This window comes from Rhamphochromis longiceps, linkage group LG12, assembly GCF_057381845.1.
Source record: "Rhamphochromis longiceps isolate RC_006_pf linkage group LG12, R_longiceps_female_GT1.1, whole genome shotgun sequence".
In the NCBI taxonomy this organism is placed as follows: domain Eukaryota; kingdom Metazoa; phylum Chordata; class Actinopteri; order Cichliformes; family Cichlidae; genus Rhamphochromis; species Rhamphochromis longiceps.
This window is the reverse complement of record NC_140568.1, coordinates 787,810-803,052: the sequence shown is the minus strand read 5'-3', so window position 1 is coordinate 803,052 and position 15,243 is coordinate 787,810. Positions and strand designations below refer to the sequence as shown.

Here is a 15,243-nt window from a genome sequence, read left to right as displayed (position 1 = left end):
GCGGGCCCAACACTCTAAAGGAAAAGAAAGACAACGCAGGAAATTCCACACCTTGCTTTCAAAAACACACACTCCTCAGTCTGAACCTACACAACCCAGAGAAGAAAACACACCTGATGCCAGTCAGGAGAAATGGGTAAAGAACTTTTCAGACAGGAATCTCACTGAACCTGAAAAGAGAGTATTAGCCAAAGGACTCAATTTTGCCATTTCTCCACAACAGTTGCCCATAGTGGACCTCATCACAGCCACAGAAACCGCCATACGGATTAATACATTATCACAGACAGAAGCAGAGCAAATCAGGATGAAAGTCTCAGCCACGCTCTCCAGTGCCAAAGTCCCTCCGTCCAACCTCACAATACAGGAAAAGAAGGCCGTCGCCTCCCTGAGCAAAGACCACAACATCATTATTTTACCAGCTGATGAGGGAAGATGCACCGTGGTCCTAAACACTACAGATTACCATACAAAGATCACTACTCTCCTCAGTGATAACAATACCTACGAAGCCCTAAAGCGAGACCCCACAAGCAGCTACAAAAAGAAAGTTATAGCTTGCCTTCAAGACTTTGAAAAGGACAAAATTATTGACCGCCTTACATATCACCGCCTTTACCCAGGGGATGCCATACCCTGCATCTATGGACTTCCTAAGATCCACAAGGAAGCTGTCCCACTCAGACCCATAGTCAGTAGCATAAACTCAGCCACTTACAACATTGCTAAACACCTTGCTACCATCCTTGCTCCTCTCGTGGGGAACACCCCACACCACATCAAGAACTCCACCGACAAGGTCCAGAAACTTACCCTGGATCCAGATGAAACCATGGTGTCCTTTGATGTAGTCTCTCTCTTCACCTGCATACCCACCACGGAGGCCGTGGAGACTGTCAGAAAACGACTACAAGAAGACAGCTCCTTGGAGGACAGGACCAACTTCACACCCAATCAGATCTGCACACTGTTAGACCTCTGCCTCACCACCACATATTTCAAATACAATGAAGGCTTTTACAGACAAAAACATGGCTGTGCCATGGGCTCCCCCGTGTCACCTATTGTAGCCAACCTTTACATGGAGGAAGTGGAAAGGAAGGCTCTTGGCTCTTTCAAAGGAAGAGTACCCAGCCACTGGTACAGATATGTGGACGACACCTGGGTCAAAATCAAGACACAAGAAGTGGAATCCTTCACTGCGCACATTAACGCTGTGGATAAAAACATCAAGTTCACCAGGGAAGACACAAAGGACAACTGTTTGCCTTTCCTGGACTGCGCCGTGCACATTGAAGAGAACGGCAACCTCAACATCGAAGTTTACCGGAAGCCCACACACACGGACCAGTACCTCCTCTTTGACTCCCATCACCCTCTGGAACACAAACTTGGAGTAATTAGGACCCTACACCACCGGGCAGAACATGTTCCCTCTAAGCCTGAAGGGAAAAAGAAGGAACACACACATGTAAAGGAAGCACTCAAAACGTGCGGCTATCCTAAATGGGCGTTCTTAAAGTCAGCAAAGAGGCACAGAAAAGAAGACCAGACACCAGCGAGGGAGGATAAGAAGGACAGACGCAACAACATTGTCATCCCCTATGTAGCCGGTGTATCAGAGAAACTCAGGAGAGTTTTCTCCAAGCATGACATCCCAGTGTATTTCAGACCCAGCAACACACTCAGACAGAAACTGGTTCACCCGAAAGACAAAACTCCAAAACACAAACTTAACAATGTGGTGTATGCTGTACAGTGCAGCGAGGAATGCTCAGACCTCTACATTGGAGAGACCAAACAACCACTTCACAAGCGCATGGCACAACACAGAAGAGCCACCTCCACAGGACAAGACTCAGCTGTCCATCTGCATCTTAAGGATAAAGGACACTCTTTCGAGGGTGCCAATGTTCACATTTTGGACAGAGAGGACAGATGGTTTGAAAGAGGAGTGAAAGAAGCCATCTATGTCCACTGTGAGCGACCATCTTTGAACAGAGGCGGGGTTTACGACACCAACTGTCTGCCATCTATAATCCAGTTTTGAGATCCTCCCCAGACGCCTTAACGCCCACTCACATCCTGGACCATCTGACCTCAGGAATTCGCATGATAAGGTGGGGCCAGGTTTCACAATGAACACACCCGAAACTCTGGCGGATTGGGACCCACGCCCAGTTTCCCACCTTGGCTCAGGCGATTAGAGGATCATCAGGGGGTCCTTTTGTCCCTCTGTGGGGGGAAACTCCCACTAGGTTTATATCTGGGACTCTCCACCATTTGACCTTAGAACTGAAGAAGCTTCTCGGATGAGAGGTGAAACGCCTTCAAGCAACTTAAAGAAGTCCAGACGCTTTTCTTTGCAAGCTCCTTTGAAATGTCTGGTAGTGTAATCATTTGTTTTACAGTGACTGTCTATCTTTTGCTCAGTTCATGGTGATTACATCAAACTTCTGTCACGCTGAGGTTAAGTCATGCTTCTGCTGTAGATCTAAAATATGCTCCCACACTTCTGGTGGGCTTAAGAGTCAATGTTTTTTAATGTTACCTTTATTTTTCATAGCAAATGATTTAATAATCGATCAACATTAATTTATCCTGCCTTACAAAGACCTGCTGGTCACAGCTTGATGGCTTTCCATCTGTTTTCAGTTCATCCATCCATCCATATTCTTCTGCTTATGCAGGGCTAGGTCACAGGGTCAAATCCTCTAGCTTATCCGGGGGAACACCAAGGCCCCGGGGCCTCCTCCCGATGGGACACGGCTGGAACACCTCACCCAGGAGGCATCCTTATCAGAAGCCCTAACTATGTTAACTGGCTCCTTTCGGTGTGGAGGAGCAGCGGCTTTACTCTAATCCCCTCCTGAATGGCCGAACTCCTCACCCTATCTCTAAGGGAGAGGCCAGCCACCCTTCAGAGGAAGCTCATTTCTGCCGGTTGTATCCGCGATCTCGTTCTTTGGGTCACTACCCACAGCTCGTGACCATAGGTGAGGCTAGGGACGTAGATCGACCGGTAAATTGAGAGCTTGGCTTTTACACTCAGCTCTGTCCTCACCAAGATGGATGGGTACAGCATCTGTATCTGTGAGAGACCAACAGACCTCTCTGTGGATCCCCTGCTGCCTTCTCCCCTCACTCATGAACAAGACAAGACCCAGACATATTTAAACTCCTCCACTTGGGACAGTAACTCGACCCTGACCGGGAGTGGGCACTCCACCCTTTTCCGGCTGAGGACCACGACCTCAGACTTGGAGGTGCTGATTCCCATTTCCGCCACTTCATACTCGGCTGTGCTCCACCTGATGAAGCCAACAGAACGACAAGCAGAGATGAAATTCTGAGGCCACCCAAGTGGAAGCCTTCATTCTGCTGTGAACCACAGAGTAGAATAAACTAAAGGGTCAGATGCATCTGTCAGGTCTTTGATGGATTTCTTTTCCTAATTCAAAAATACTATTTCATGCCAAACTGTCAAACTGTTATCTTTGGCATTTTGCATAAAATGAACTAAACAAATGTCAACCAGTTTGCTTGTAACAAAGATTTAAAACAATTTAAAATAGTTGTTATTAATTTGTCTGCTCTGTGTAGACAAACACTGGTCCATTCCTTGAGTCAGGAGCCTTTTTATGTTTGAATGATTCACAGGAAGGCGTGTCGGTGTGAGAGCTGGTGTTTTGAAACTTATGCACATTACTATATTTCAACGAATATAAACACAAATCAAGCATTTTATTGTAGAAAAGTGTAGAAATACTGACCTAAGTGCAAAGACTGTACTCCTAAAATAGTTCTGCCTTTATTTTATGACACCTTTATCTTATTTCATCTTTTCTTTGCCTTATTCACAGTTACCTGACTGACCAGTGCTGGAATGGAGGCTGTATTTACCTGATACTGCTGCGGCGAGTCAAGCGAAAGGCTCCTCTTCCTCCCTGCGAGGCAGCTGAAAGTGTTTGTATCCCACTCACCAGTGACAACTGTGAAGACCAGCGTCGCAGCACATCTGAGTCCTCCGACAGCTCTGCAAATTACAGACGCACACGTAAATTTGGAGTGATATCACGCTCATCCTTCAACCAAGAGGACAGGCAGCGTACGAGTTCAGAAGTCCGGAGGTCTTATCATGACTACAGTTCTCATCCTGAGAATATAGAAACTAGTCCTCCAGATAACTCAGCTCACATCCTCCCCACACCTTCTAAGGAAAGCCCGGACCACTGTTCTCAGCTCAGAGCTGCTCCCCAGCGTCAACACGGTGGCGAGGCTGCCCCCCAGCCGCTAAGGTGTTACAGTCAGCTGCTAGAGTTCAAAATGGATTCTTCCTGCAGTGAATATTTATGCCAGGTGAGACAAATCGGATCAATGCTCGTCTGTTAGAAGCTTCCAACGTGTTTTACTCAGTAACTGTTTCAATGAGAAGCAAATACAATCTACTGTGGTGCAGCTGTTGATAGGTTCATCTAGCATAAACCCATTGCTGGAACGCCAAGACAATTGTACTCCAATGGCAACAGCAAAACGAAAGTCACCCGAGCTCTTTGTGTGACCTCGTGCACGAGGGAGACGCCTGAGACGAGCGCTGTTCCTGCCGCTCAAACCCCAGCCACTCTCAGTCAGCTCCCCCATAGCACTGCTCTTTATCGTGGTTACATGAATATGCATAGGTTCATTAACATATGACGTCTTACACAGGCATACATGTGAACAAAGAGTACCATCTGTGTGTATGTGTGTGTATCAAGATATGGCCCTGTGAACGCCTCCTTAAAAAGCTGGTACTAGGAGTCCAGCGGTCCACCTAAACAAAAGGCTCTTATACTAAAAGAGATACAGATACAATCCTCCTGTACCATAAATCAGGAAGGGAAGGTATGACCTCTCATGGCCTGAGGATGTGTGCATATGCCAGAACACTCTGGAAGGCACACAGAGTCTGAATCTGTGGCAAGATCTGAAAACTGCTGTTCACAAACGCTGTCCATCTAATCTGACTGAGCTGGAGCTGTTTGCAAAGAAGAATGGGCAAAGATTTCAGTCTGTAGATGTGCAAAGCTGGCAGAGACAGACCCTAAAAGACTGGCAGCTGGAACTGCAGCAAAAGCTGGTTCTACAAAGTATTGACTCAGGGGGCTGAATAATTACGCACACCCCACTTTTCAGTTATTTATGTGTAAAAAAATGTTTGGAATCATGTATGATTTTCGTTCCACTTCTCACGTGTGCACCACTTTGTGTTGGTCTTTCATGTGGAAGTCCAATAACATTGATTCATGTTTGTGGCTGTAATGGGACAAAATGTGGAAAAGTTCAAGGGGGACGAATACTTTTGCAAGCCACTGTGCATTGTCAATGTGGAGCAACCAACCAGCAGGGCAGAAAATATAGTCGTTTGCAGGGGAAGAGCTGGTGCTTTTTTGGTGATTTATCAACAGTGCCTCAATGGACCTTAACCACATGATTGCATATGACCAGCCGGTCCATGTAAGTTAGTCCATGTTTAATTAAAGATTTCCAAGGAAAGCAAGAGAGTAATGGGATAGCGGTTTAACATGTAGGTCAGTGTTGTGAGAAACAACTGGTATGTCATTCCTGTATATCATGCAAAATGTGTGTAGCTAGCTTATTTTTGCTTCTGTTTTCTACATAATTCATGTTTTTGCACATTACTGATAATATATCTAGTATGTAGTAACATTTATATCTGACTCTGTGTGATAAGTTGTTTGTTTTTTCATGTGTTTTTTTGTAGCCCAGAGATACCAACCACATCTGGAAAATGCACATGGTGAAGGGTCAGGAGGGCCTTGGCATAAAGATCACAGGGGGGCGTGGCTCCAAGCGTTCCCCTCATGGCATCATCATTACACATATAGAGGAGGGAGGCGCCATTTACAGGTGAAGTTAGGAAGGAAAAATGTATAAAATACATGGTTTAGTTTATATTTGTTGACCTCTCTCCAACCCCCTTCTGTGTGTGTGTGTGTGTCTGTTTTACAGGGATGGGCGTCTTCATGCTGGTGATGAGTTACTGATGATTAATAATCAGTCTTTGGTGGGTCTTACTCATCAGGAGGCTGTTGATATCCTCCGCTCTGCTACAGGTCTGGTCCAGTTGGTGGTTGCCAGTAGGGTAAGTGCACAAACACAGACACTGGAGGCATGAGTGAGTTTGAACAGAAAGTGAGCCATTTATTGAGGCTAGAACCATAACATAATTAAAAGGCAAAACGTGAAACTGAGACTAAAGTAACTAATTAATTCTTCGATCTTAAATATGATCAACCTATCTCTAATAATCAGCTATGTGCCACAGGCCTTCAAGCTGGCTGCAGTTAAACCTTTACTCAAAAAGCATCTCTAGACCCAGCAGTCTTAGCTAATTATAGGCCAATCTCCAACCTTCCTTTCATATCAAACATCCTTGAAAGAGTAGTTGTCAAACAGCTAACAGATCATCTGCAGAGGTTTATTTGAAGAGTTTCAGTCAGGTTTCAGAGCTCATCACAGCACAGAAACAGCTTTAGTGAAGGTTACAAATGATCTTCTTATGGCCTCTGACAGTGGACTCATCTCTGTGCTTGTCCTGCTAGACCTCAGTGCAGCGTTCGATACTGTCGACCATAATATCCTATTAGAGCGATTAGAACACAGACATCACACGGGGATACAAGTCAGAGAACGGTTGCATTACAGAAAAAAAACACTGAAATATACACTACAATGGGAAAGTACAAGAGGAAAAAAAAGAGACCTCTGCTCATGCTGGGCTATAGAGGACAGCGTGAGAACAGGAAACAAAAAAACTCCTCTGCACAGAAAGCACATAAATGTCCACAGCACAACATTATAGAGCACGTGACCAGCAACAGGGTTGGGTAAGGGATAAGGAGTAATCCCAGGGAACACAGCAGCCATCCTGCCACTGCACGGGCACAGACCCGCCTCGTGTTCCCAGGAGGCTACAAGCATCGAAGGCATTGGAAGGGGAGGGGGGATGAGTGAGTGCTTATCAGTGTATATGTATGTGTGTGCGTGTCCATAGTTCAGCTGAGACAGTGTCCTTCGCCCTGCCAGGCTAAGTAAACAGTCTTCCAGCCAACCCAGGTGGCCTTGTAGGGAATGGGAAGAACAGACTAAACACAGTCGTTATCAGGGTGGTGTTGTTCGGCTCCGGCCTTGAGCCCACAGCTGGCGCCGAAGGGGTAGCCGCATTATGATGGTAATTTTTCTTTTGCAAACAACTCGGGAGAATTTCAAGCTGTTTTTAACACTCCGACACTGGTCTCTCAATCTCCCGTTAATAGCTGCGAGTTTCTCCATGGTGTTATTTACCTTCAATTCCATGGTCTTTTCAGTCTTTCGCTCACATAGCAGATTCTGAGACCTCACGACCGCAGCCAACTGATCCGCGATGTAATCCAGCTTCCGCCCAGAGATGTTGTTCCGAGTGGATTCTTCCCTGATGTAATCCAACATACGCTCAGAGGTGTTATTCTGAGTATTCACTGCGGCTGTAAGCGCCTCCAAGCTCTTAACCATGCTGCATTCAGTGAGCCCTTTCTGAGAAGCCGCACCTCGTCCCATCGTTTCAATCCCAGCGGGCAGCCTTGTGGGGGTTTGAACAGCTGGTTCCGCTTTCTTAATTCTCCAATAAATCAGGGCCAAGCCAGCTCCGATCAGCAAGAACCCTGTTATCATGGTTCCGAATAGGTAGATATCTTCAGCGTCCTCGATCGACAGTCCCGCCAGGCACACGATCCTCCATTTCTGGAGGAAATCAGCCATCCTACGTGCTGTTTGTTTGTACTTATGTACTAGCTTAGGCAGTCCTTGCCAAAGTGGGTTAAAATGTCTTGATGCATGCTCAATCATCCAGGTAAGGAAATCCGAAAGGGAAAAGGAAATTTCGGGGTCCCAGATTTAAGCCCTGTGGGAGTGTCCCCCCCCAAGAGGGACATGGACCCCCTAATGATCCTGAAGAAGCTTCTCAGATGTGAGAGGTGAAACGTCTTCAAGCAACTTAAAGAAGTCCAGATGCTTTTCTTTGCAAGCTCCTTAAACTAGTATGACAGTAGTAGGCTGCATTTTTGAAGGTTTTGTAAAAAATAAGGTTTGCATGTACACATCCATTGTTGTCCTTGCAGGAGGATTCAGATGTAGGCTTTGATCCTTTTCCATCCGCCAGTCTGCCAGACCTTGTCAGCACCTGCAGCTCCACTTCATCCCTGTCCCAGGCTGCTCACACCAAGACTTCCAACAGTAGCACCAGTCTGCACAAGTCCTACATGGTACAAACAGATAATATGTAAAGTGAGACAAATCGTTTTTTGACCTCTTGCTGAATTTGAAAGTTTGCTCACTTAGAATAAAAAGTTTTATGGTAGTTTTATTTTCACTGTGAGGGAGAATATCAACCAACATCCAGGAAGACACGATTTGAAACTTATAAATGAATTTGAATGTCACTGAGTCAGTTAGTAGTGACTCCAGTAGTCAATGCTACCAGAGTCAAATGTTACAGCAGCTCATGAGTGAATGAACAGGATATAATTTCTCCCAACACTTGTATGTAGGGTCAGGGCTTTCACCTCAGCACGCAGGCAGTTCTACTGAGTCGTGCTAATGACCTGCTAATTGTATTCAGGTGTGTTGCAGCAGATGGAAAAGTTTCAGAACAGCGGCCCTCGAGGACTGGAGTTTGACAGCTGTGGTTTAGAGAGGTTCTTTCGACAGCACATGTCCAAGATACACGATCATAATTATAATATTTCTGTCTGAGTCAAAATTGAACTGAATTAAATCAGGACCCTGAGAATCAGAAGTGAAACCCCAAATATAACAGTAAACTTAAACACTGCTGCAAAAAAGATGAAATTAGTGTCGCAGAAAAATCATTAATCTGGTGATTTAGCACGCAGCGAGTGCGCTCGGTGCTGCTTTTAATATCTGTGGTGACGGCTGCACTTTACAGTGTTAAAGCTTTGAACTGAAGTGTTAGAGCGTCGAGTGTTACTGTCCCACAGTCTAATAACAGAAACACAGAAATAGCTTTAGTTTTTTGGCAGATCAGTAAAATGTATTTTACTGTCTGAACAAATATTTGTTGTGTGTTCCTTGGTAGGTGCCAAAGGAGTGTCAGATGTTCATAGCTGCTTACAAAGAGCGTGTGCGTGTCCTTGCAGGTTGATAGCCTGGAGAAATTGGAAGAGCAAAGTCAGGAGGAAACAGCCCAAAGATCCTGCTGCGGCCCCACAGCCACGAAGCTGTGCAGCCGACCCCAGGGTTAGTGTTTCACAGAAACACACTGCTCAGTAACAACAACAACAACAACAAGATTTTAAATGTTTCTCTCGACCTAGGAGGGAGCACTCGCCTGGAATCAGTGGGTGAGGATGATGAGCTGTTTGTGGCTAATGGGACGAGCTCCTTTGAAATGGTGGAGAAGCCCGGCCGACGTAAACACTCCCTGCCTCAACAGCTGGACCCGTCTGGAGTGAGACAGGTCAGTCAGTGTCGCAGGTTCTTTCTCCCAGTGTTAGATGAAAAATGGCATGAGCGCTTACCTGAGAAAAATAAATCAGAATGATAGCCTCTTAATGTTGTGTAGCTAGATATACATTAACATAGACCTGTAACGTGTAACAGGAAAAAAGGTATTTTCCTAACGTGTGAAAATGCAAATTATGTCAGAGACTGAGTGAAAGGTCTCATCACTATGTAAATAACTGTTTGGAAATTTATTTGTCAGACTTTGTTTTGCTTCATTCAATTTCCAGGAATATCAGATCATTAAGAAATCAGCTCGCTCCCTGAGCACTGTTCAAGTGGAATCTCCATGGCGACTGGCCCAGCCATCCATTATCTCCAGTATAGTATTAATGAAAGGTCAGGGCAAGGTAAGTGCACTCATTTGGCATGTGTACATGAATAAAGCTTTGAGCCTCTGAAAAGACCCATCTCTCTGCTGTTAATGTGTCCTTACATGATTTGTTAGCATCTGCTTGTGCTGTCTTTCTTCTTAATGATGTAAGTAATGAAAGGGCTCCCACAGTTGGCACAGCCGAAGCAGAGCGGACAGAGACGGATAGATGCAGCATAGACGAACAACAATAATGTTATAAAAGACAGATGAAGAAAATATGTAGACTATACAAAGTAGAACACACACACACAAACATATATATTTATTAATTCCCCTCTCGCGCCTGCGGGCGGTCTATCCTTCAAGCTCGGCCCTCTACCAGAGGCCTGGGAGCGTCCTGCTGTGCAGTATCTTTGCCTGTTTGAATGTTTGACGTGTTGGCCAGTTTGGCCAGTTTGGCCAGTTTGGCTTGTCCATGATGGTTGCTTCTCCTCTCTCTCAGGTACAGCCTCAGGGTGCTGGAGTTGGTGTGAAGCCCTCCATGCATAGTAAAGACCTTCCTTGTCTAGATGCCAGTGGTTTCTGTCTCCTCCTTTAGCCAGCTTATTATCCCAGCAGGTTATAATAGTAGATGCTGTTCGCCTCTATCTGGTTCTTACCATTCAGTGGACTCCTCGGGACTTGCCTTACTTTATATAAGTATATAAGTATAAGTATTTGGTGATTGCAGCTTTCTTAGTGACCTCTTCGTGGCCTCTTCGGTTTTCCTACTTACCTGTAGGGTCCCCAGGTACTTGTAGCTGCCCTCGATGTATGCAATGTTGATCTTCTCAGTTCTGACTACCTTCCCTCTCTTTGATATCATCTGACTACACTTCTCCAGTCCGAATGACATCCCGATGTCATTGCTGTATATCCTGGTGGTGTGGATCAGTGAATCGATGTCTCCTTCACTCCTGGCATACAGCTTGATGTCATCCATGTACAGGAGGTGGCTGACAGCTGCTGCGTTCCGTAGTCAGTATCTGTAGACAGTTTTGTTGATGATCTCACTGAGGGGGGTCAGGCCTATGCAGAACAGCAGTGGGGACAGAGCATCTCCTTGGTAGCTCCCGCACTTAGTGGTGAAATATGAGCTTGAAGTTGGCCTCTAGTGTTGTGCGCCACATCCCCATTGAGTTCCTGATGAAGGCTCTTAGGGTCCTGTTGATCTTGTATAGTTCTCAGCATTCCAGGATCCATGTGTGGGGCATTGAGTTACTGGCTCTCTTGTAGTCAGTCCAGGTAGTGCACGGGTTGGTCAGTCTGGTCTTACAGTCCCAGGCGACTGTTCTGTCTATCAGTAGCTGGTGTGTCACCCTTCTCTTTCATATGAGTGCTGCCAGACAACTTCAACCAGCAGGCGTGAACCATGTCAGGGCCTGGAGCTGTGCAACTCTTCATACTGGAGGCCCGTTCTTGGATGGACCACTGTGATGGTCACTGGATCTTGTTCAGGGAGGTTTGATCTGCTCTTAGATCCAGTGGCCACTGAGCATTGCTGTTATGGGTTGCATCCTTCTCCTGTCTGCTCTGGCTCCAGTTCATGTGAGGCTGTTCTCATATTGTAACTCTCTGGTGTACCTCTTCAAGCTGCTGTCTAAGGCTGTGAGCATTTACTTGGCAGTTTTCAAGGCCTCGGGTATGGACAGCCTGCTGTACTTCTTAGGCGTCCCTTTCTTTATCACACCTTTCTGCAGCTCTGATAGTTGGCTAACTTCATTCTAGATTAGCTCGAGTCTCCTTCTCCATGGAGGGCACTGCTCCTTGCTGCTGTTCGTCTTAAAGCCAAACATCTTTGTGATCCCTGCTGCTGTGCTGTAGATCAGCTTGTTGGCTTCCCTGATGATCCCAGTAAGGACTGCCTGTAATGTTACATTCACTTCTTCTTGTAGACCTTCAGAGGGGACTTCACGTAGTCTTGGTAGTCAGAAACCTGGACCCTCCCTGACTGTGGTCTAGTTTTCCAGCTTCACCAGGTCAGCTTCTCTTGCACTCAATGCACCTCTCGTGGGCTTGGTACCCAATACAGGTGACAGTGATGACATCTCCCCCTGACCTGAAGCCCTGGTTCCCCTTTGCTGTAGCACTTGTGTTGTACCTCATTAGTTGGGATTAGCAGTTCCTTCTATGGAAGGCTGGAACACGGAGCTACTCTTTGTTTCACCGTCAGTCTGGATGTTGGGTATCAAAGACTCCAGAGGTCCCGCATCCTTTCATGTAACCCTTTCGCTGCGTAGTAACCCAGTTCCCAACAGTTTTAGTTTTTCTTCTCTTAGCTGCAGAGTACTGTCTCAGGATTTAAAAGCATTAAATATAAAAACATTATATTTATTGCTGAAGTTTATCAATTAAAACAAAGACATCAGACACTAATTAAAAACTTTAAACCCTCCTATTCTCCTGCAGAGAGGTCTGAGGGATTTTCTATGTGTTGACCTCTAATCTGCACAAGTTACCGTGGTGATTTATCCCAATAAGAAGTAAATCAGCTTCTTCTTAGAGAAGACCCAGGGTTAACCCTGAGGTTACCAGGATAAACCAGATAGTACAGGGTCCTGTTCCAAATGTAGGAAACTCAGATTTACTGTTCCAGAAAGAGACCTGAACTCTGAGTCAGTTACCAGTGTAACTGAAACCTTAACCTGCTCTCTGGCAGATTTTCATCAACAAACGATGGATGTGTTTCTGACTCGGAGCAAACTGGTTTGTGGAAGTTTATGCACAGGATAAAATCACAATTAGATATTAGTTTGCTGCTTTGTGTACTTAACATGAGCACTTTGACGGTGATTCAGTCATCAGTATAGGACGGAAACAGCGATTAGGTCATTGATTTATAATCAGCTCAGAATAAAATCTTCAGTGTCCATCTTTCTAAAGCTGTGGGTGGTGATGCAGCTCCTCCCGGCACTGCAAACATGTACATAACAAATGTCTCAGTCTCAGAGCTAGCTCAAATAGCTTTTGCGCCCAGGGTCCGTTTGTCCTCAAACATATAATATGTCTTTAGTCTGATCTAATACCTGAATTAATCTAAGACAGTGGGGTAAAAGTAACATTTCTGTGTCTTTTATTAGTTGCTCCCAGGTTCTTAAACTTAGATTTTCCTGCAGTTATTATTATTGTTGTTGTTTTTTGTTTGCTTTCACATCTTTATGAAACATAAAGATGATATTTGACAAACTTAAATAATTATTTAGGTTTTTATCTTTTATTTCTTGTTTCTAATTAGTGAGCTAATTTCCTCTCAGATGTGGAGGTGCATCTACTTGTCTGCAGTTGTTGCCTTTGAAATGTGATTGAAATCTTATTGAAAGCGTAGAAACACTGTCCATACATTACTCTGCATTCATTCATGTTACAGCATTGTTAGATCACGGTGAGTGTCCTTATTTTATTTAAATTTCTGTTTTTCAAGTCATCTTAGTGACAAGCAAAGTAGTTCTCACTCAGTGACACCGTAAGCTAACAGCTAATAAGCTAACAGCTGACTGAGTTCACCATGGTAACTGAGGCAGACTGCTAAGATGTTAAACTGTAGACAGTGTGTTTAGTCTGACATACATACAGTTTGTTTTTACTGCAGTGCTCTCCGTTGTATATGGAGATAACAGTGTCTAATCTTTTACATTTAAGATGAAGGAGCTAAAGAAAAAATCTGAACTAATGAAAAAAGCTCAGTAATTGTTAGGGAAGTGACATGAGCTGGTTAAAGCAAAGAGAAAGTGGTTTGATCATGTAGAGAAATGGCTGAAATTTATTGGAGGAATATCTTGCTGCTCATTCAGAGCAAATGCTGAGTTCTTCTCTTTCTGAAACAATGTCGCAGTGTTTTTGTTCAGGGAAATATTAAGCAGCCTTTTGAAAGCTAGAATTCTTGTTTTGGACTTGTTATCAGCCTCTTGGAAAAATGTCAAACAGACTACTACTAGAACCCTACAGAGTCCAGACGAGGTGTTTTCTGTTTTTTTTTATTTTATTTCATTTTCTTATTTATGTTAAGTAATAGCTGGACTACAAAACATTTCTGATTTGAGTATCAATGTTAACCAAGAAGGTACTGATCAAAATATTGAAGTTCTGATAAACTTCAACATTATTTTTTTAACGATGATTTATTGATTTTTTTGGAACAATACAAACAGCAACAAATCAGCACAGCCAAATAGAAATAATAAGAAGAGAAGAACTAAACAAATACAGGTACATGAGTTATAGATGTACATGTCTGGCTCAGAATATGTACAGCATTCCACATTTCAAGTCAAGGGAAAGAAAAAAGAAAGAAAAAGGGGAGAGAAAAAAAGTGAATAAAGACATTAATTATTGTGTTTAAAAACAAAATGTGATCCCCTTTATGTAATAGCACAGCAAGGTCACGAGGTAGGTGATCAAGCAAAGGCCGCCATATCCTACAGAATGCATCAATTCAATTCAATTCAATTCAGTTTTATTTATATAGCGCCAAATCACAACAAAAGTCGCCTCAAGGCGCTTCATAGATACAGAGAAAAACCCAACAAACATATGACCCCCTATGAGCAGCACTTTGGCGACAGTGGGAAGGAAAAACTCCCTTTTAACAGGAAGAAACCTCCAGCAGAACCAGGCTCAGGGAGGGGCGGGGCCATTTGCTGTGATTGGTTGGGGTGAGAGAAGGAAGACAGGATAAAGACATGCTGTGGAAGAGAGACAGAGGTTAATAACAGATATGATTCAATGCAGAGAGGTCTGTTAATACATAGTGAGTGAGAAAGGTGACTGGAAAGGAAAAACTCAATGCATCATGGGAATCCCCGGCAGCCTACGTCTATTGCAGCATAACTAAGGGAGGATTCAGGGTCACCTGGTCCAGCCCTAACTATATGCTTTAGCATATTGTTTATTTTAGCATCACTTTAGCATCACAATTTATGATGGCACTAAGGCGCTCCATTGGCAGCACCTTGAACGTTTCTCTGTACCATTGTGTAACAGTGAGGCGCCGTCTCTGAATCCATTGAAACAGTACACATCGCCTCGCTAAATGTAAAAGTTTACCTAACGAAAGCATCTGCACAGAAGACACAGAGAGCCCTTCTATAGACAGACCCAGAACGAACAGCACAGGGTTCAGTGGGATCGTCTGCTGAAAGATTGAGCGAAGCTCTATAGCAATGTTTTTCCAAAATCTAAAGGACATTGCCATATGCAATGGTAGTAAGTCCCCACATCCGTATTGCACTTTACACAAAGAGGAGAAATCTGAGGATGAATTTTATTTAGAAACTCTGGCGTACGCTGCAGTCTGTGTACGAATCTGTAACGGCTTTCCTGGAGTCGGT

The 15,243-nt window shown here is 44.4% G+C and overlaps 1 protein-coding gene across 1 annotated transcript in view; it reads left to right on the top strand.

The window, feature by feature from the left end:
* pdzd2 (PDZ domain containing 2) overlaps nt 1-15,243 on the top strand; it is an 89,667-nt gene that overhangs the window by 37,989 nt on the left and 36,435 nt on the right. The window contains exons 5-11 of the mRNA XM_085424272.1: nt 3,864-4,359; nt 5,765-5,910; nt 6,013-6,145; nt 8,160-8,303; nt 9,198-9,297; nt 9,375-9,517; nt 9,792-9,911. Coding sequence (XP_085280398.1) covers nt 3,864-4,359; nt 5,765-5,910; nt 6,013-6,145; nt 8,160-8,303; nt 9,198-9,297; nt 9,375-9,517; nt 9,792-9,911 — 1,282 coding nt within the window. The remainder of the gene's footprint in view (nt 1-3,863; nt 4,360-5,764; nt 5,911-6,012; nt 6,146-8,159; nt 8,304-9,197; nt 9,298-9,374; nt 9,518-9,791; nt 9,912-15,243) is intronic.